At 29.3% G+C, this 24,244-nt stretch overlaps 1 protein-coding gene and 1 long non-coding RNA gene across 2 annotated transcripts; one reads left to right on the top strand and one right to left on the bottom strand.

Moving 5' to 3' along the window:
• Window positions 1-1,337: 1,337 nt before the first annotated feature.
• LOC145975996 (uncharacterized) lies at window positions 1,338-16,027 on the bottom strand. The gene is made up of 5 exons (XR_014440149.1): window positions 15,924-16,027; window positions 3,370-3,556; window positions 3,031-3,199; window positions 2,164-2,362; window positions 1,338-1,520 (listed from the first exon to the last, which is right to left on the bottom strand). It is a non-coding gene; the product is annotated as an uncharacterized LOC145975996 (long non-coding RNA).
• Window positions 16,028-20,297: 4,270 nt separating this feature from the next.
• Window positions 20,298-23,995, top strand: LOC145975961 (uncharacterized). The gene is made up of 8 exons (XM_083106725.1): window positions 20,298-20,379; window positions 20,643-20,843; window positions 20,909-21,172; window positions 21,265-21,363; window positions 21,522-21,575; window positions 21,666-21,881; window positions 22,732-22,891; window positions 22,974-23,995. Exons 1-7 carry the CDS (start codon window positions 20,298-20,300, stop codon window positions 22,782-22,784), a joined length of 969 nt encoding a protein of 322 aa, XP_082962851.1. The 3' UTR covers window positions 22,785-22,891; window positions 22,974-23,995.
• The last annotated feature ends 249 nt before the right edge of the window (window positions 23,996-24,244 follow it).

The following is a 24,244-nucleotide window of genomic DNA, read 5'->3' as shown; positions in this document are numbered from 1 at the left end:
ATTATAAAGGGGCCTTTTCACGAGCGGCAAAAAGCAGCGGCAGATCGTTGATTGAACAAATAAGTAAATAGTTGCTTCATTGTTCAACCAATGATTGACGCTACTTTTTAGTGTTCCATGAATTTGCACCTTAATAGAAAATAATTAGCTAGTAGTTTACAATTTCGATATAATGGACAACAGGGACAGCGCAATATATAGGTACGTACCTATCTCTCATCTGTTATTGATTTTTACAAACCAGGTGAAATATATTTTTACTATATACATATACGATTAATTTTTTTTATAAATAACAGATAATATTGGTATATGCGTATGCGTTGTGTTTGTACATTGTATCGATCTTTTAAAATAAGCTTTGAATAAACTTTTTAAATAGAAAAATTGTCTTCGAATTTATATATATATATATATATATATATATATATATATATATATATATCTATAATAATTTGAAATAATTTGACATTCTTGAATACAAGTATACAATATACAGAATATACAATAATAGTTTACGAGAAATTAATTAAAGAATATTAGCTAATCCATGCGAGTACCAGCACTCGCGATGAGAAAGGATGATCCACTTCATCACGCGTCTGAAGTCTGAACATCGCGGTGACAATAATAGAAAAGGACGGCTTACTATTATTATCGCGATAATCAAGAACGTGAGCTGTCCTTTCTCGTCGCGAGCGCTCGTACTCGCGCAGATTCGTTAATATCTCTTTGATTATTCGCAAACTATTACGAGAATCGCAAGACGATACAAGACTTGTCTACTCGGCTTTATCTATTCTATATGCATATGATGGGTGGGGCGATTATTATCAGACATTCTGTATATATGTATATAATTATTCACTTTAATCGTAAAGGTTACTATTTTAAATAAACTATTTTATTATATACCTTTTCTAAATCTTCTTCAATACATTTTTTTTTAAGTGTTCTATTTATACTTAAAATTTTTGCCAATGGCATACGACCTACCAATTTTGTAATATTTATCAAATTTTGAACAATGAAGTAGGGTGGGTCAACTGTAAAAGTTTAATTATTAAATGTTATTAGTAACAACCGTTTAATTAATAATTAATATACGTTCACATAAAAGAAATAATAACACTTGAGGAAAATTGTCTTCTCCTCTCTCTCTCTCTCTCTCTCTATATATATATATATATATATATATATATATCTAATATTTATATAAAGATATACGTAGGTATATACGGGTGTTTACACGTAATTTCGCAGAAAATTAAGTTTTCTGTGAAATTATCAATCGTGTAAGGGGCACCGATTTTAATCCATTAATATCTTACCTGTATTTTGCATAATGCCAATTATTTTTACTTTATCACATTTCATAAGATCGTATTTATTTTCATCAAACTCTAATATATGTACTTCTAATTTATAATATCCATCGGTAACAGATCCGCAACCAATTTTTTTATTTAAGGTATTATTATATAAAGTTCCGAAATTACTTTTAATATAACCTTCTATCGCTATATAAAAATAAAAAAAGTATATATGTAATATATATATATATATATATATATATATATATATATATATATATATATGTATACTATGAATATGTATATGTATATGAATATGTATGCGTATATGTATATGTATATGGAAACGTATATGTGATATGTACAGTGTCGTCAACTTGTAAAAAATATTGGGGGGGGTGGGCAAATAATTCAAGATATATTTCACACACACAAATGATACATTTTTTAAAATAATGTTTATATTACTTTAAAAGGATATAAAAAGAAAATAAACAAAATTAAGAAATAGTAATTTTATTGTCATAATCAGAAATTGTTTAAAATGAAATATATTAGGTATTGATATAATAAAGGAAAGGAATAGTCTCTTTGGCGAAAGCTGAGGACTTCAAACAAGTGTTTTTTTTAATATGCACTTTGTTGCAAACTTAAAAGCATACAAATTTGTCTTATTTAACCTTTCTGTAACTTTTACCAGTTGCAAGATATTTGCTTTGACATTTATAAATGGACACCCTATGTACTATACATATGTATATACAAACCACATACACACACACACATATATAAATATCATATGGAACTTACACATACACACACACATATATAAATATCATATGGAACTTACCAACTCGTGTTGATGTAGTCATAAGCTCACTAAATGTAACTATTTCCGGTTCTATATTTACATCAGATTTTGTTTGATTATAAGCTCCTAAATTTGATATTATTGTGTTATTCTGAATTTGTAATTCATAGGGAACGTTTCCATTATTGAATCTAGCGATTTTTGGTGTCCGAGCCTGTACACTGTCCAAATGAATAATCTATTGCAAAAAAGATGTAACTAATTATATATAAAAATACATACAAATATTATGCGTATTAATTTTTATTAAGTACAAAAATATATAAGTAAACTTAAATTTCAACCCAATCACAATCGCGTATACTGGGGGGTAAGAAGAATTAAAGAGGATTATTTATCTGTGTATCAATTAAATTCTCGAATTGAGAACGTTAATACATATTTAATATTTATGCCTCAGCACACATTTTTCGTTCTCGTAGATATCTTAAATTTCTGCGAGACGTACGCACTTGCATCGCGGTTTGGCTCTTGATAGATCATTTTATATATTTATGATTTATGTTTAAGCTTAAATTTATATGTAATATAATTATTTCTCATTTATTATTTTTAATTATACATGTTATTGTTATTATACACGTTATTGTTATTATTATTGTTATTATACGTTATTGTAATGATTATTATTATATATTATATACATATAAGGTAAAGATTATTGTGGTACAAGAAATTAGAAAATAAGAATTAAAAAATATGAAATTAAAATTAAATTATAATAAAAAATTAAAATTATATTAAATTAAAAACCAAAAAATAAGAATTAAAAATTTTGAAATTAAAATTAAATTATAATAAAAAATTAAAATTAGATTAAATTAGAAAATAAGAATTATTATTTACGTGATTTAATTTAATATGATCTTGAACGTATTCGACATCATCGTTCCATACAATTACTTGAATACGTTTTCCTGTCCCATTATTTAAATAAAATTTAAACATCTTATATTGCAATTTGTCTCCTACATATTTTGGTGCTTCAACGCTGTCTACATATCCTATTATTTCTCTATAAACGTAATAGAATAGTTAATAATCTCTCTGTCTTTCTCTCTCTCTCTCTCTTTCTCGTTCTTTCACGCACTTTTTTTTTTTATAGATTATATTTCAAATAATTTTAGATCGTAATATTTTACTATATATACTTTTATTAAAGAAATTAAATTGTAGTATACTCACACTGTAGAATCATAAATTTTTATATTATCTATTACTATTACTTCATTTCTATCTATTATCTATTACTTCATTTGATAAGAGTAATTCCATCCCATCTAGCTGTTCAAATTCCGTCCTGTTTGTTTCATCACCAATTTTGTATGAGCATTCTGGTATTTCTTCCTTCGACATGTTTTCTTTATATTTACTATACAATTATAAATAAAATGTAAATAATTTTTTACTTATAAATATAATAGATGTATACATAATTATCACTTATTTTTATAATATATCATATGTCTATGCATTTTTAATATATATTTTTTAACATGTATTTTTCTAATATAAAATTAAGTTCAAAACATTTACATATAATAGAATCATTTAGATATTAAATTATATTAAAAAGTTTCAAAATATTTCTTTATACACATAATTTTTAATACAAGTATTATCTCTTTGATTACCAAGAAAAACTTTCAATGATTCCCAAAAACGAACTCGCGAGAAAGCAACATAAAGTTGACCATGATTAAAAACATCTTTACGAAGATCTATGCCTACTCTATCAAACGTCTGTCCTTGTGATTTATTGATAGTCATAGCAAAAGCTAATTTTACAGGAAATTGTCTTCTTGAAAAAGTAAAAGGATAAACATTTTCACAATATAATGTTATACGATTTAGAAAAACAATATCTCCTATTTTATCACCTGTTAAGATTCTACATTTCAACAAATGATCAGTAAGTTCTATAACCATTAATCTAATACCATTGCAAAGACCTTCATTGATACTAAGATTTCTAATCAACATAATAATACAATTTGGTTTTAATCGTAATTCATATGGAGGAAGAGATGATGGAGACAAACTATTTAAATATTCTGGTAACAAAGCTTCACCAATATCACAATTGTCTCCACAATTTACAGTACTATCTATACTTGTATAAATTCGTTCACCAGTTATATCTAACAATTCTACAACTCTTTTATTAATTTCATCTACATCAATATTTCTTGCAGAAAGTATAGCACGTTTAGCTATTTTATTAAATTCCTTTTTTCGTATTAAATCTCCATATATATGTTCTATAATATCAACATCAATAGGTGCTATACAACAGTCAGGAATTTGTATATTATCATTAGAATCATTCAATATACCATCTCCTATATCCAACAGAAATTTTGCAAATTCATTTTCTTCTTTATGAACTCGCATATTTTTTTTTAAAGAAAAAGTTAAAAAATATTTCCAAACAGGACTAAATTTAATAGAAAGATTCACGATTTCAGTTCGAGTAGCATGTATCTTAATAGGTAAAAGTTGTCTAAAATCACCACCTAATAAAACAATTTTTCCGCCAAAAGGTAAATCATTATTCATAATATCACGTAATGTTCTATCCATAATTTCTAAAGCATATCGTGGTGCCATTGGTGCTTCATCCCAAATAAAAATATCTGTTTCAAACAAATATTGAGCTTCCTTTGACTGAACTTTAATAGCAGATGATGAATCAGCAAATAATGGAACAGGTAATCCAAATGTCTTATGAACCGTTTTTCCAGCAGGCAATAAGGTTGCTGCAATGCCAGTAAAAGCCATCATACATACACGTTTATTCCGAATTTTAGCTAAATAATAAATAGTTGTATATATAAATGTTTTACCTGATCCACCTGGTCCATCAATATAGAAACAATTATTATTAATTTGACTATTATTAATATTATTATCCAATTTATTTAATACAAGGTCAACTATTTCTTTTTGTTTAGTATTTAATTGTTCATATTGTTTAGTGCCAATATTCATAGCTTGATCAAGACTTATAGAATCAATTTCTTCATTATTTTCTGGCAATTGTTCCATTTGTGGAAAATCAGCAAAAGTCTTACCTTCAGCATTAAGCATAATATCAATCCGCATGTATGCTTTCTTTTGTCCATGTAAAATACCTAACTGTCGAATATAATCTTCTGACATTGCGAGTTTAAAGCTTTCCCATAACTCTTCTGGATGTAATGGTTGACAATGTAACAATATACGTACAAATAATCTACGAAGTTGTCGTGGCATCATCCACCCAACAGCTTCATTCATAGTTTGTTTCCATTCATCATCATCTTCAATTAAACCTAAAGCCAGACATGTCGCTGAAAACGACTGATAAAATTGTCCATTAACAGTTCTTAAATCATTAAAACTTGTAGCTTCTTTTACTGTAAGTAGTAATAATCGTAAATGAAATAATTCTATTTGAGTTGGATTAACGGAATACATTCGTCCTATGCAATTATAATGACTTTTACGTTTGACCCAACGTGATACATTTCTACCATTAACTTTTTCTTTTTTGAAAGTATAATAACGTGGAATTTCTATATATAAATATTGTTTTGCTTCTTCATCACGTGAGTTCAATGAGAAATAATCTATTAACATAGTAACTTGATTTAAAGCAGCGGTCATTGCATCTTCAGTGAATTCATTTTCAATTATAATATTATGTTCATTAGGAAGATGAACTGGCAAACGAATTATACTATGACTTTTATCCTGTAATTTTTTTCCAAGTATACGCCAACTGGCTTCTACAGGTCCAACATATCGAGCTTCAATATAATTGTGTATCTCATCATGATCAATAATTACATTTTCAGTTATCGGTTCAATATTTATAACAGCAACATCATGTCCCTTATAAATATATTTATATAAATATTTAACTGATTTAATACTTGAAACTACCTCAACATTAATATGACAATTAAATATAATCGATAAAATAGGACAATATGGGACAACGTAACGATTATCAACTATATATTTTCCAGGACGTTCAAAATTTTTACCATTATTTCGTCTACGATAATAAGGATAAGCATCTTCATCCATTTTAGTCTCTTCCAAATAAGGTTTTGGATAATGTTTTGAACACCGACCATCTATCAAACACCAATCGCCACAAGGCCCATGAATCATATGTCTCATAACTATATCATGTAAAACACGATTTTCAGATGGATCAAGAATTTCAGCAGAAATATATTTATCAACAATCTGTGGTTAGCTATTTTATAATTGTATTTTAAAGTAATTAATATATGAACATGTGGCAAACCACGTTTTTGAAATTCAATAACATATACAAACGCTGCTACTTCACCAAAAAAATTTTGTTTAATAATTAAATCGATTAAATAATCTTTTTTAATATTAAAAACTCGAGCGCTAATATTAGGTCTGTCAGCAGCTTGTTGGCTTGGCAAAAGATTTTCTTCAATTTCTCGCCATTTTGGATTACAAGTCATTGTAATAAACAGATCAGGTTTATCAAATTTACTAACAATAGCCATTGCATCTTGATAATTTTGTAACATATTACGTGGTGAACCAATAAATGTGGAAGGAAGTATGACCATTTTACCAATACGTCCTTTTAAATTATTTGCTGTAGTTTGTAAATAATCTCTTAAACCCTGATATGTTTCAGTACGTAATTCTTTCTGATGATTTTTATAATAATCAATCCTATCTTTTTCAATTTTTACATAATTATCTACAATTCACTGTTGAAATAAACGACGACCTAATATAAAAACATTAAATTCATCACGAATCGCCATTCGATATTTAATATATTGTCCTCTAGTTATTCGTCTATCACTATTTAATTTTGTTAAATCACGATGCCATCCTTTAGTACCACATGGATAAAATAACGGATATACCCATGGTTCAACATTAAGATCCATAATACTAACTTTTTGTAAAGTTTTAGTATTTTTGTTACGTATTGTAACATATGAATCTGGAATTTCTCCATCAGCAGTTGTATAAAAAACAGCTGCAACTTCATTAGTTCTTTGAGGATTATATCGATGTCGATTCATACCAGGTTTTAAAGTAAATAATAATTGTAATTCTGGTAACGATTCACCAGATTCCATTATTAAACGCTGTTGAGTTTTTAGTTCTTCACTCATCATTTGATATGATTGAGCAAATACATTATATTCACGCATTATATGTTCAAGATTTTGTACAATTTCAAAATCTAAATATGAGTTTTCACTAAGACGATAATTTATCGCTTCATTTGAATCCACAATAAAAAGTTGACCATAAGTAGGATTTTCATTTTTTGCAGCATATAATGCTGTATTAATTTGATAATAAATTTGTCCTTGTATTTTGAAACAATATGGACCAGGTCGTCTACCTTGTAAATTAATTAAATTAGCATTAAATGATGCAAATGAAAACGAACTATTATAACTACGAATATGTTGAAAAAAATTATTAGACTTTGTATGAGCTCCATCGAATAAAGAATAAAGAAATTGAGGAAGTTTTGGTAATGGTTGAATATAAACTGCACCATGATTACAACAATCATGGAATGAATTTCCCTTATTTAAAATTTTTTCAGCTGCGAAGTGTTTTGCATTACAATGAATACAATACACATTCATGGGACCAATATAATGTCCAATTACATCATTCATTAATATTGAATCACTATTATTTAAACGAGGTTGATTTTTCTGCCGTGATCGATAACGAGATTGACGAGATTCTATAGAATGTTGTTGACACGTTGATGTAGTATCTATAGAGCTTTCTCCAATTACTTCAGTATCTAATTCTGTAATACGATTATCGCGTATTGTACCAGAAATACGAACAGATTGTTGTTGCAATAATATATTATTTGTTAAATTATCTTCAACATTATCATTTAGTTCAATTATACGATTATCACATATTGTACCATCAATACAATGAGTACTAATGTTAATGTCAATTGATTTCGACATATTACGTAATGTTTTTGCATTATGACGACGACGACGTTGATTTTCTGCATTTCTTTCACGACGTTGTTGTTTAAATTTTTCTTCTTCTTCTAAAGTACGCTTTATTTTTCGTTTTGGCATTTTATAAAAATAAAAATATACTTTGTAATACAATAAAAATTTAATCTCTTAACTTTAAAAGTTTAAATAAGTACAAATATGTAATTATTATACCTTTATTATATAAATATATCTATATTAATTGAAAGTTGAAAAAATATATTGAAGAAATAGTGAAAGTTAAACGCAAATGTGAACGCAGTTCTTTAAAAATAAACAGAAAGTTGAATAAATATATCTATATTAATTGAAAGTTGAAATTATATTAAGAAATAAGATTTAAAGTATTAATATCTTGTTTTTTTAATATTAATATGTATAAAAGAAAAAATATATATGTATAATAGAAATAAATGCTAATTATTTTTTAACCAAACCAAATTCAATTTTTTTAATTATTAAAACTAAAAAAACAAAGTTCAATTCTTTAAATTAGATTAATATTTAATAATTTAATTTTGAATTTATCTGTATAAATTTACAAAATAATAACAATTGTCATAATTATCATCATCATTATCATCATCATTGTTATCATTACCATTATCACCATTCTTGACATTATTATCATCATCATTATCATTATCATCATCGTTGTCGTCGTCAACATAATCATTATCATCATCATAATCATCATTATTATCAACATCATTATTGTCATCAGAATCATAATCATAATTATTATCATCATCATTATTGTTTTATTATTAAACGTTGTACATACACAAACAGAAATAATTATTAAGTAATTTGACTAAAATAACTAAGAAGTATAACTAAAATAATTAATAAGTAATTTAAATTAACAATTAATAACATATAATTTATAATTAATTTTAAATATATTTTTAAATATCTTACATATATTATTGAATAAAATTACACACATATATTATACACAATTATATTCTTATTTTATACACATTATTCTTATCTACTATTTTATACACAATTATCTTCTTTATCTTTCACTTATCGTCTATATTTTTCTTATGGACCTAAAAATTAAATAATAAATATTATTATCAAATAAAAAATGCTATATTACACAATATAATACAATAATTATAGATACCTTATATATATTTTCTCCCTTTTTCTCTGGTTCACTTTCTTTCTTCTTCCTTTTTCTTCATATCTTTTGTTCTTCTTGTTTATTCTTTTTTCTGTCTCCTTTTTGAGTAATAAAAATAAAATTTTTATTTTTCATTTCATTTTCATTTTTTCTCTCTTATTTAGAAAGAAATTTTTTTCAAAAATTTTCATCTTTAGAAATTAAGAGAATTATATCTTTTAATTCACAATTCAAGTAGAGTTTAATCTAATTTTCATTTAAAATGTAATTATAAATATTTGTTCAATAATAGAAATAAAACATAAGACGCTTGAGAAACGAACTGATCAACGAACCCTAATAATAGCGTGAGAAGAAATTATTGATAAAATATTAAATTGACATACAGAAGTCAAGGAAAAATAACTAATAAATACAATAAAAACAAACTCAAAATATAGTCAAACGTTTCGATCTATTTTACCTTTTAAGAAATAAAACATTTTAATATAAAATGAAAATCATACATATATTGATAAGGAAACATTAATAACATAACTAATATGTTCAAGTGATTATCATTTTTTTAAATTAAAATAATTAAATATTTAAACGGCGCTGCCGGGATAGTGATGTGCAACGTGATGGTGGATCTTTGGAAATGACACCTCTCACCTCTCATATCCCTTCTCCCCTCTACCTCTACGTGGTTGCGCTACTAATCCATGTCGGAGACCGGGAATACCCCGGGGGAAGACATGGAGACAAAAAGAAAGGGAGCTGGCCCTCCAGGTTGGGGGTTGACGATAGGCCAATACCCTATCTCGTAAAAACATATTATTAGCAGACAGGAGAAGGAGCCTCGGAATGGACGGACTAACCGGAGACGGAAATGGCTACGAACCAGGAATAACGAAATGAAATTTGCGACTTGGAATGTCAGGAGCTTGTATAGATTAGCGGCGTTGCAGGAAACTATGGATGAGTTGACGAGATACAGAGTGGACCTGTGTGCTTTGCAGGAAATAAGATGGCCCAACAAGGGAATCCTAAACAAGAAGAATGGTACTCTGTTTTATAGCGGTAGCACGGATAGAAGGAATCTGTATGGCACTGGCATATTCGTGAGTAGAGCACTGAGCAGCAGAGTAACCGATTTCCAAGCAGTCAGCCCCAGAATCTGTAAAATTAGAATAAATATGGAACCGCACAATATAACAGCAATTTCGGTCCATGCCCCAACAGAGGAAAGAGAGGAGGAGGAGAAGATGGATTTCTATGCAGACCTAGAAAAGACATATGATGAAGCACCTAGCTTTGACATGAAAATCATCCTTGGGGACTTTAACGGAAAAATAGGCAAAGAAAGAATATATCATCCAACAACTGGCAGACACAGCCTACATGACAACACAAGCAGCAACGGAACAAAACTGATTGAGTTTGCAACAGCAAAAGGAATGGTCATATCCAGCACCTACTTCCCACATAAAAGAATTCATAAGGGAACGTGGAAATCGCCGGATGGTCGTATAGTGAATCAGATTGACCATATGCTGGTGGACAAGAGGTATGCATCACATATCATAGATGTAAAAACAAAAAGAGGAGCCAATGTGGACTCGGATCATTTCCTGGTGACTGCAAAGGTGAGAACCAAAATTGCCCATAGAAGGAGGAAACCAGAAGAGCCGAAGACAAAGATATGGAACAGTGAGAGGTTGAAGGATGAGGAAACGCGTGGCAGATTTGAAGAGCTGGTGGAAGACAAACTAAGATCTAGCGAATGGAACCAAGAAGAGAATACAGAGTGTCTATGGGAAAAACTAAAAACTAGCATACTTCACACAGCGGAAGAGGTATTGGGCGAAAAGCCGCGAAGACCTCGAGACCAATGGTTTGATGAGGAATGTGTGGAAGCCATTAAACGCAAGAATTATGCCAGACAAAGGCTTATTAGCAACGGAACGAGAGGACGTGAGGAGGAATACAGAGAGGCAAGACGAAGGGCAAAAAGACTGCTGAGAGGGAAAAAAAGGCTGCACTACCGTGAGAAATTAAAACACCTGGAACAAGAAGGCAGAAATGGAGGGAACGGAAGGAGCAAAAAATTCTTCAAGGAGGTAAAAGAGGCTAAAGCAATCTTTACACTACAATGCAAATTCATAAGAACAGCAAACCTTAGCAACGGACCAAGAAGCGATAATGCAGGCATGGGTAGAACACTTCGCCAATGTCTTCATGGGCGAGAAGGACAATATGGAAATAGGACAAGCTACGGAACAGGGAGACGAGAACTTTAAGCTCCTACCCTCGCTGGAAGATATGATGGGCGCGGTGAGGGCTCTGAGGAATGACAGAGCTCCGGGAATAGATGCGATAACCGGGGAGATGCTGAAGAGCGCGGGAAACACAGCGCACGAGATACTGCATCGGATTGTAAAAATAATATGGCAAATAAGAGGAACACTACCGGGAGACTGGACAATTGGAATAATAAATCCCATACCAAAAAAGGGAGACATAACAATCTGCCAAAACTACAGAGCTATAACACTGCTCTGCACCGCCTATAAGGTAACTACATCTATTCTAAGGAAAAAATTGGATTCGATATATGGACAAGCGTTGGGTGAATATCAAAGTGGGTTCAGGAAGGATAGAGCGACCACGGATCAATTGTTTATCATGAGATGCACATTGGAAAAGCTATGGGAATACAACATCCCATCATATCACTTGTTTGTTGACTTTAGAACAGCATACGATAGCATCATCAGAGGTGAAATGTGGAAGGCATTAGAAGAACTGGGAGTGCCAGAGGAGCTGATACGGGTGTGCAGATTGGTGATAACAGAATCGAAGGGAAAGATCAGGGTCAACGGCAAAACATCAGAGGCCCTAAGAATAGGCAGGGGAGTTAGACAGGGCGATGGATTGGCCCCAACGCTGTTTAACTTGGTCCTAGAGGCAGTAATGAGAAGAGCGAACATCAGAAGGAATGCCACGCTGCTGCATCATAGTTACCAGATCCTGGGATATGCGGACGACTTGGACATAGCAGGAAGAAACCTGAAAGCGGTAAAGGAGACCTTTGAAGCAATCGAGGTGGAGGCAAAAAAGGTTGGATTGGAAGTAAACGCAGAAAAAACAAAGTTTATGGTGGTGTCCAGATACCAAAATGCAGGGAAAAACATCGGAAAAACACTGAATTTAGGACAGTACTCGTTCGAAGTGGTAAAGGAATTCACGTATCTGGGTTCTGTCATTTCGTCAGAGAACAACGAATCACTAGAAATCGGGAAAAGAATAGTTAAAGCCAACAGAGCGTACTTTAGCCTCACCCCCTTACTAAGATCCAAAGAACTCTCAAGAAAGATTAAGGTAATAATCTACAAAACCCTGATAAGGCCAATAATAATGTACGGATCAGAGTGCTGGGCATTGAAGCAGGCAGATGGCGCGAGACTGGGCACTTTTGAAAGGAAGATACTGAGAAGGATATTCGGCGCAAATAAGGTGGGCGAGAATGAATACAGGAGGAAACGGAATGGCGAACTGTATGAGCTCTTTGGGGACATCGACGTGATGGCACACATCAGAAGCGGCAGACTGAGATGGCTGGGACATGTGAGCAGAATGGAGGAGCATAACCCATGCAAAAGGATATTGTTTGGTAATATACACGGTGGACGACCCAGGGGCAGACCGAGAAACCGTTGGTGGAATGCAGTCATGGATGACTTAAAACTACTGAGGTTAAGAGACTGGAAATCCGTAGCTGGGGACCGTGACAGTTGGAGGACGATTTTCTATGAGGCCAAGGATCTCTTTTGGTCCGTCGAGCCATAGAAGAAGAAGAAGAAATATTTAAACAAAGTATAATAAATTGTAACATAATGCATTTAATTTTATAGATATTATATCAGTGTGTTAATAACATTCTGTAGAATCTCATTAATCTCGTTATCGATCACGGCAGAAAAATCAACCTTGTTTAAGTAATAGTTACTCAATATCAATGAATGATGTAATTAAATATTATATTGTAAATTAAAATAATTAAATATTATATTGACCAATGGATATATATTGTATTCATTGTATTGCAAAACACTGCAGCTAAAAAAAATTTAAATAAGAGATACCCATTCCATGAATGTTATAATCATGATGCAGTTTATATTCAATTATTAACAAAACTTCCTCAATTTCTTTATTATTTATTTGATGAAGTTTATATAAAGTCTAATAATTTTTCTCAACATATTTGTAGTTATAATAGTTCGTTTTCATTTGCATCGTTTAATGTTAATTTAATTAAATGACAAGATAGACCTAGTTCATATTGTTTTAAAAGAGACAAGGACAGATTTATTATCAAATTAATACAGCATTATATGCTGCAAAAAATGAAAATCCTACTTATGGTCAACTTTTTATTTTGGATTCCAATAAAGCGATAAATTATTGTCTTATTGTTAGTGAAAACTCATATTTAGATTTTGAAATTGTACAAAATCTTGTACATATAATACGTGAATATAATGTATTTGCTCAATCGTATCAAATGAGTGAAGAACTAAAAACTCAACAGCGTTTAGTAATGTAATCTAGTGAATCTACCAGAGTTCCAATTATTATGAAAGAGAAGTTAGGAATGTAGAAGGTATGGAAGGATGAGCATGTGAAGGGTAAAAACCAAGTCCTTTCTTTGCAAAAGCTGAAGAATAAAGATTATATATATATATACAGGGTGACCCATTTTAACTTAGGCAGCCAAATAACTCGAAAAATAAGCAAGATAGAGAAAAATGTTTTAGACAAAAGTTGTATGGTTTCGAGGGGGCCATAAGATGGTATCATTGGTTTGACCTTGAAGAGTCATTTGAAGGTCACGTGAAGGTCACTTCAATTTTTTTAAATGGAACATCCTATATATTTTTGTATATTCTTGTAGCTCATCTCGAGAGCTTTCCAAAACACTATAATTAAGTACATTTTCGTTAAGTACTTTTTGAGTTATGAGGCTTGAAATAATTTCTTAATTTTACATAAACCGTAAAATATCTTGTAAAATATTCATTTTTCGATTACCTTACCTTAATAGTTTTATGTACAAAATAATGAGAGGAATCAATTGGTGTAAAGAAAACACATAGTTGTTTCGAAGAAAAAATATGTAATTTGCAATTAACAATTCCATATTTTTTCTTAAAAACAACTATGTGTTTTCTTTACACCAATTGATTCCTCTCATTATTTTGTACATAAAAGTATTAAGGTAAGATAATCGAAAAATGAATATTTTACAAGATATTTTACGGTTTATGTAAAATTAAGAAATTATTTCAAGCATCATAACTCAAAAAGTACTTAACGGAAAGGTACTTAATTATAGTGTTTTGGAAAGCTCTCGAAATAAGCTACAAGAATGTACAAAAATATATAGGATATTCCATTTAAAAAAATTGAAGTGACCTTCACGTGACCTTCAAATGACTCTTCAAGGTCAAACCAATGATACCATCTTATGGCCCCCTCGAAACCATACAACTTTTGTCTAAAACATTTTTCTCTATCTTGCTTATTTTTCGAGTTATTTGGCTGCCTAAGTTAAAATGGGTCACCCTGTATATATATATATATTAAAGCTTTACAAAATATTAGTATTATGGATCCCAATATTGAATCGTAAATATATTCATTGTTTTATCCATATGATACTCGATAATGATTTCTTAATTTAAAAAAATTAAATAATAATGAATGAATATTCAGAAAACAATATATTAAATATACATATATATATATATATATATATATATATATATATATATATATACATATATCTTCTCTCTTTTTATTAAACTATTATTGAATACGAAAAATTACTTGCATAATATAGTTATACATAATTGTCATTATTTTGTAGCAAGCCAAGTTAATCATCAAAATATTAACATCACATGATTTATCTCTTACGCAGTATTGATTTATTAAAAACATATGTAGTACACAATTCATAATTATTAATCTAATTCAGATGCAATCTAATGCAAAAAGATTAAACATAGTTTATTAAAAAGTAACCATATATATGTATACCTTACATAGTCAAAACCAGATAAGAGATACAGATGATATTTATTTATTATGCCTACTATTCTTTATAAACTTCTATGTCCAAATTTCTTGCAATATTTAAATTAAATTAATAATTGTAAATTGTTGCATTGCGTACTACATATGCTTTTAATAAATCAATTCTGCGTAAAAGATAAATCATGCGATGTGAATATTTTTATGACTAACTTGACTTGCTCCAAGATAATGACAAATATATATACATATGTATATATATATATATATATATATATATATGTATACATATAATATATATACATATACATATAAATATTATGTATATATACATTTATATACACATTATAAATATTATGTTATAATGTATGTGTATATACGTATATACATATATACACATACGTATATACATATACATTATAACATAATATTTAAAAAATAAAAAAAATAAAATTTAACGTAAAAAATAAAAATTTATTACATACCTTTTATCTCTTTTCCTTTTTTTCCTTTCCTTCTTTTTCTTTATCTTTTTATTTATCTATTTTTTTAAATTTAAATAGTTCCTTTTCTCTCTAATTCTTTCTATTTCTCTCTTTCTCTATTTCTTTATTTATTCTTCCTTTTTCTCTTTCTTTTTCTCTCTATGACTCTAATAGAAAATTATAAAATAAAGGTATTATATTATAACATGTTATAATAATATGTGTGTATAATTGATTACATACATATACACGCGAAATATTTCGGTGTCCCGACCTTTTCCGGACACCCTGTATATATACACATTATAAATATTATGTTATAATGTATGTGTATATACGTATATATATATACACATACGTATATACACATACATTATAACATCCCAGCAAACACAGCTAGGATGATTTTCGAGATAATTATGTAACCATTTGATGTACCAAATACATAACATAATTGTCGTCATAGTTCCATAGTTTTCTCGTATTGCACATAATAAAGATGTATTTGATGTATAATATAGATACATCTTTGTGATATACTAAAAATATGTAAATGTTACGTAGTAGACCGTCCTTCTTTGATACCTCTTTCGGTATGATGTAAAAATCACATGACATTGTGAACATCACCGATCCTTGTTTTTGTACCGTAAGATTTATGTATTTTTTCCGAAAAATTTGAGGTATTACTGATATGTGTCTACTATGTAACATTGATACGTAACAATCTCGTCACACGAGTATTAGATATTTATATATCCTAGAGACTTATAAAATTACGAGTAGGCCCGGTAAAAATTACAGAATATCAGTGATATCACTACCTAGTAAGAGTAATCGTAAATTATATGTACTTGCTATATAGCAAATACATATAATTTACGAATATATATAATTAAAAATTTGTAGGTTATGTGACACATATTATACTTGAATGTGTCACATATAACCTATACAACCTGTTTACGGTATGAGTGCATCAAAAGATGTCAATTGTGTGACAAAGAGACATCGGAAGCGACTACTCAAAGCGGAAGTCGATCGAATAAAAAATGATTTGACATCTACGACATATGTCGAGCACAATATTCGAGAATTACTGACTTCGAGAACGCTAGAAATTGATCAGAATCGTCAAAAGAAATTAATTCGTGACGTTGCATTTAAAAATGATCGATGAGTAAATGTTGCTAACAGTACAAAGATTGAGATTCCAAATTTTCATCGTGCCGAAGATGCATCGAAATTTGATCATGTTTCAGCTAGTGAACCTGTTCAAATCACTAATGAAAGTGTTAAAAAAAATCCTGGAATCGCAATTGAACTTAGACAATGGGTAGCAGAATCCAATGTTGAAAAAGTCTCGTTGAATAAGTTATTAAAAATTTTACGACGATACGGACATAAGAAAGATTTACCGAAAGACTACCGGAGTTTATTTTCAACTCCCAGAACAATAAATCTTGTTGACATTTCACCTGGAAAATATTATCATTTTAGACTTGTATCCGGTTTGAAAAAATCTATCCTACGTTATTTTACAACAAACCATGCTCCGGACCAGATATTATTCAACGTCAACATAGACGGGTTACCTCTAGCGAAAAGCAGCAGTGATCAATTTTGGCCTATTTTAGGCTATGTGCAGATTTTTACACCGAAGCTTTTGTAATTGGTATTTATAGCGGAAGTGCAAAGCCATATGATTGCGATCAATTTTTGAAAAATTTAGTTGAAGACATTAACGTTGTACATCGGGACGGTATATTATTAGTGGATAAATATATACGCTGTCGATTAAACATTTTCGCTTGTGACACACCTGCAAAATCATATACAGGGTGACCCATTTTAACTTAGGCAGCCAAATAACTCGAAAAATAAGCAAGATAGAGAAAAATGTTTTAGACAAAAGTTGTATGGTTTCGAGGGGCCCATAAGATGGTATCATTGGTTTGACCTTGAAGAGTCATTTGAAGGTCACGTGAAGGTCACTTCAATTTTTTTAAATGGAACATCCTATATATTTTTGTACATTCTTGTAGCTCATCTCGAGAGCTTTCCAAAACACTATAATTAAGTACCTTTCCGTTAAGTACTTTTTGAGTTATGAGGCTTGAAATAATTTCTTAATTTTACATAAACCGTAAAATATCTTGTAAAATATTCATTTTTCGATTACCTTACCTTAATAGTTTTATGTACAAAATAATGAGAGGAATCAATTGGTGTAAAGAAAACACATAGTTGTTTCGAAGAAAAAATATGTAATTTGCAATTAACAATTCCATATTTTTTCTTAAAAACAACTATGTGTTTTCTTTACACCAATTGATTCCTCTCATTATTTTGTACATAAAAGTATTAAGGTAAGATAATCGAAAAATGAATATTTTACAAGATATTTTACGGTTTATGTAAAATTAAGAAATTATTTCAAGCATCATAACTCAAAAAGTACTTAACGGAAAGGTACTTAATTATAGTGTTTTGGAAAGCTCTCGAAATAAGCTACAAGAATGTACAAAAATATATAGGGTATTCCATTTAAAAAAATTGAAGTGACCTTCACGTGACCTTCAAATGACTCTTCAAGGTCAAACCAATGATACCATCTTATGGCCCCCTCGAAACCATACAACTTTTGTCTAAAACATTTTTCTCTATCTTGCTTATTTTTCGAGTTATTTGGCTGCCTAAGTTAAAATGGGTCACCCTGTATAACAGGTACTAAGGGACATAATGCTTATCATGGTTGCGGCAAATGTATACAAGAAGGAAAATTAATTATGAAGAGAGTAACGTACTCTGAGACAAACGCATCACTAAGGTCTGACAAATTATTCTCAGAAAGATCTGATGAAGATTATCACAAACGTTCATCGATTCTTGAAGACATATCAGGCATTGGAATGGTTAGCCAATTCCCCCTTGACTACATGCATTTGATATGCCTTGGTGTGATGAAAAGACTAATTTCATTTTGGTTGAAAGGAAAAAAAAATATTCGTATGACCGACGCAAGCATTGCTCTAGCAAATTCTCGTTTAATAGCATTACAATCTACAACACCGAGGGAATTTTCTAGAAAACCAAGACCATTGAGTGAATTTGATCGATTCAAAGCGATTGAATTTCGTCAGATTTTATTGTACTCAGGGCCCGCTATTTTTCACAATTGCTTAGATAATATAAAATATTATCACTTTTTAAGCTTGACCGTCGCAGTGAGAATTTTAGTGAGTAAAGAATTTCATATAAGTATGAATGATTATGCAAGATCTTTGCTAATATATTTCGTTGAAAATTTCGGTAAAATTTATGGACATCAGTTCGTTTCGTACAACGTGCATAACTTAGTACATATTTGCGATGATGTAAAACTATTTGGTCCACTCAATGGTTACAGCTGCTTTAAATTTGAAAACTATTTACAGAAGCTAAAAAAAAAAGTAAAAACCACTGGAAGATCTCTGGCACAAATTGTGAATAGACTCACAGAAGAATCGATCATCGTTAAACGATATGAGAAAATAATAACGTACCCAATAATTACATTTTTCAATGATAATAATGATAAATTGAAATTGATAAAGTCTTTAAAATACGAAAATTATTTTTTAAGCGCCAAGATTGGCGATAATTGTATTTGTACTGGTTCTAGAGATATTGTGTTCATCGAAAAAATATTTATGGAAAACGACACAATTTTTTTGAGAGGAAAAAGCTTTAAAAATCAGCAACCATATTTTCGGAAACCGTGTGACTCGACACTCCTTAATATTACGGTAATTGAACAGCACATTGAGGCGACAATTGATTCGTTACAAATCGAACGAAAGTGTATAGTAATTCCAGTCGATGACGAGAAAAGTGTTATTTTGCCTTTAACACATGAACTATAAATTTAAAAAAAAACAAATTAAAAACAAAATGAAAAAAAAACAATCAATTCCGATAAATGACGAGAAAAGTGTGAAATGAATATTTTGAAAATATTCACTGAAAGTTGAATATTTTCTGTGTTCACTAATACATTTTGGCGTCACGACGACGCATGCGTAAATGAGAGCACATGGAAGTTTCCACAGTTTTCTATCTCAGTTCAGACGCAGTGCACGTGCCGCTTGATTAATCGGTGGTTTTATTTCTATAAAATAATTTGCAGGATATTTGTATTGTTTAGTTTTTGTAAAGAACTTTATTCTTTTATTATTTATTATAAGTAATAACTGATTGAAAAAGTGTAAATACTGATTACAAAATCGGTTTTCATTAATAACCTCACTCGCCGCAACGAAGTACTCGCCGCTTACCGCTATATAGGAGATGACGTTATTATAAAATATCAACGAACATCGAGTGTAATACAATATGATGAATAAACCATACGCTGTGGTAATATTCACTGATAACAGTTCGCTGGAATTTGAGTCTGCGTCCGAAATCCCATCATGTTGGCTAACGAGTGACCAGACACAATGCTGGTGGCCGAATACAAAAAATGTAGGACCTCATATTTAAAAAAAAAGTAAACCAGATAAAAAATGGCAACTGCACAACATTACCTGTGTGGGATTTTACGGTAAGTTTTTAATTATTGCATAGTATTCCCACAGTAATTTGATTATAGTATTGAATCACATGCTTTAATGTATAAGGGTATATGTACATTTTTTTAAATAATTTTTCATTGAGGCTATTTTTTTTTGTAACTAGATGATCTTTCCACCGCCCGGTATAAAGCAAATGGTATATCAAGTTGCGATGAAGCTACTGACGCATCTGTCGTACAAAAGAATAAGTACGATAAAGAATTAAATCCGAAATATATTCTGTCATCGATAAAAAAGGAAAACGAAAATATTAAATACGAAAAATCAAAAGTAAAATTGAAACGTCAGAAAGTCACAAAGCAAGGTAAAAATATATTATTCGTAATATAATTCTATAGAATATTTGAAAGTTTAATAAATTTTTTTTAGATGATTACTCTGCTTCCGATGAATCTGACGCAGCGAATAGTGACAATGATAATCGTATTCCGAGTCCGCCAAAGTTGAAGCCTAATACAATATTTCAATCCGACATGGAACATGGTCATGTTTCGTCACAGTCGAAGAATATATTTACTACTATTCCGATTTATGACGATGCAAAAAAAAATTCAATAAAAATCGTAAGCGATATTCCTGTGAACGTTACCTTGAAGAAATCGGCTACAGTATCGAGTCTATCAAAAAATGATGGTATTTATATACTTACTTATTCATAATACGTGAATAAATAATTGAATTTCATTTGTCGATCTGGTTATTTCTACATTTCTACTTAATTCTAGAAAATATGCTCGATGCAAGCAATATTGCGACTACGGATCAAGCCAACGGTAACACCTTATCGTTTCCATTGGATATACCGGTGGGAGATTATTTGATTGGTACGCAATAATATTATTCTACGGAAAAATTCTAGTCACATCGATTAATAATAAATTATTAATTTAAATAACAACAATAGTAAATGATTAAATACATTATGTAAAAATGTATTGAATAATTTAAAATAATTATTGAATAAATTATGTAATTTTTTCAGACACTAGGTCAATATCCTTGCAATTGGAGATAGCTATCACAGCATTAATGAATAGTAAGTAACTGCATTATTATATTCAATGTATTATTATCCATATTATTATCCATATGCATACATATGTACATTATATGTTATGTTTTGCAGATTTCTGTGAGAAAATTAGCACAAAAATGGGCGAATTGACTTTCGCAATGAGAACTGTATCCGATCGTTTAGACGGGATCGAAAGAATAATTAATCAACTGCCTGGTCAAAACAAAAACCACGATGAATTTGTTGCACTTTTACCGTTGGAAACAATTGAAGGAGTGACTGAATTTGAGGAGCAACTCATCGGTGATGTCGTACCTAGATTGATGGGTACAGTTTTTTTAATACTTTTTCTGTTATGTCGATTATTCAGAATGACAGTTAGAAATGTGTCAGTTAATTTAAAAATTTTCTTATTTTACACATACACACATACACGTACATAATTAAAATAAAAAAATAAAAAATATATTTTTTTATTTTATAAAAATATATAATATATAAAAATAAATAAATAAATAAATTATATATATATATATATATATATATATATATATATGGACAATTCCACCAATGATGTGTACAAAAAATCGGCCCTAATTTTATTTTTGTAAAAAAGTCCAAATTTTCAATAAAAAAATTAGTATTTTATTTTAGAACAATGTATATATTATTAGTAAAAAAAAAATCAATTTGAATTATTGATTTCGATTTTTTTTCCACCTTATAGAAAATTGCATTTTTTATTTATTTATTTTTTTTTAAAAGAGTGGGAAATTTTACAAAAACCTATGTAGTTTAAAAAGTGGGCACTATTCAGGAATATAAAATTATGTTAACAAAAAAAAGGCAAATTGATTTTTTTTACCTATATTGCTAAATAGTGCTCACTTTTTAATCCACATAAGTCTTTGTAAAATTCACCGCTCTTTCCGAAAAAAAAAATTAAAAATGCACTTTCTATGGTGGGAACCAAAAAAAATCGAAATTAAAACTACAAATTGATTTTTTTGTACTCATACGTTGATCTAGATAAAGTACTAATTTTTTTGTTGTTGAAAATTTTGACTTTTTTATAAAAAATAAATAATAAATAAATAAATAATTTTATAAAAAATGTTAAAATTGTTGAAGTTTTTCTTATATAAAAAAAATATAAATATAAAATTTTTGTGTTTAGATTTCGTATCTTACCCAAATCGGAGGAAAAAACGCGAAGGAATGTATATGTAGAATGTTACGGGGGATCTTCACGCCTACTGTCGCTAAACAATGTTCTTGGTGCGGCCAACGCGGAAATTTTAAAGTTGGCAACTTATAAAGTATTGCCGCTGTTAAAGGTATATGTGCTGTTATTTTTTAGTAACTGGAACGAATGAGTTTACTTGGGATATGAGAGCTTCATTCTTTTTTCTTCATCAGATGCTGTAAGAAAAACTTTCGCATGCACGGATAAATATTTTGAAGAAGAAGCAAAAGAGTGGTTCCGACAAGCAACCCAAAAATACGCCAGAATGAAAAAAAATGCAGAAGAAACGGTTGGTGCAACGTAAAAAATACAACGTAAAAAAATGCCAAAGTCTAATTTTTTTTATTTTAAAATTAAGTTTTATAAAACGACTACAAGAAACATAAACATTTATGAGATATTTATATATTAATTATTATTATATTATTATATATTGCATTTTTATATTATTTTTTGAGAATTGCAATTTAAAAGAGAATAATCTTCTTTCATTATACCAGCAAACATTCATCATATGATGAATATATGTTATACTGAACATATGTTCAGTAAAATAAAGGTTAAAAATCTTCTTCTAGAAACAGGAACTGTTTCACTTTATGCTTTTATAAGTGACATGTATAAATATCTGCAGCAAAACTCGAAAAATGTCAAAGTCGTTCATAATAAGAAGTTTTTTTTTACTTTCATTTTCTCATCAGAAAGAAGAATTGTGTTAAATTTTGTATACCTATGACATTGCTAAGTTAAAATAGGAGAAGTAAGAATTTAATTGAATCTATGGACATTTTTCGATTCTAATTAAGTTTTATAAAATAACTACAAGAAACATAAACATTTATGAGACATTTATATATTAATTATTATTATATTATTATATATTGCATTTTTATATTATTTTTTGAGAATTGCAATTTAAAAGAGAATAACCTTCTTTCATCATACCTGCAGACATTCGTCATGTTCAGCAAAATAAAGGTTAAAAATCTTCTTTTAGAAACAGGAACTGTTTCACTTTATGCTTTTATAAGTGACATGTATAAATATCTGTAGCGAAACTCAAAAATTTCAAAGTCGTTCATAACAAGAATGTTTTTTTTACTTTCATTTTTTCATCACAAAGAAGAATTGTGTTAAATTTTGTATACCTATCACATTGCTAAGTTAAAATAGGAGAAGTAAGAATTTAATAGAATCTATGGACATTTTTTGATTTTAAAATTATTTTATATTCATTTAATAACTTTGTTATTTCATTTTTAGCCAAAGTGCAATTTTTTAAATGTGATTTTAATATAAGTTTATTTTAATAACTTTAAGTTTAATATTTTAATAACTTATTATTTTAATAACTTTAAGTTTACTTTATTATTTTAATAACTTTAAGTTTACTTAATAACATTTCATAACTTTATTGACCTTCATTTTCTAATGTTATAATTTC

This window comes from Camponotus vicinus, unplaced genomic scaffold, assembly GCF_025532165.1.
Source record: "Camponotus vicinus isolate PSW18456_S1 unplaced genomic scaffold, iyCamVici1.0 SCAF_8, whole genome shotgun sequence".
NCBI classification, from domain to species: domain Eukaryota; kingdom Metazoa; phylum Arthropoda; class Insecta; order Hymenoptera; family Formicidae; genus Camponotus; species Camponotus vicinus.
Note: the sequence above shows the minus strand (reverse complement) of the source record. Positions and strands in the feature narration are given on the sequence as shown.

Bases quoted from the DNA above. Each gene is read 5' to 3' on its own strand.
- LOC145975961 (XM_083106725.1), top strand. From the start codon at position 20,298: ATGATGAATAAACCATACGCTGTGGTAATATTCACTGATAACAGTTCG. The intron at 20,844-20,908 runs GTAAAAATATAT...AATTTTTTTTAG, and splicing joins TCAGAAAGTCACAAAGCAAG to ATGATTACTCTGCTTCCGAT. The intron at 21,882-22,731 runs GTACAGTTTTTT...TTTTGTGTTTAG, and splicing joins TGTCGTACCTAGATTGATGG to ATTTCGTATCTTACCCAAAT.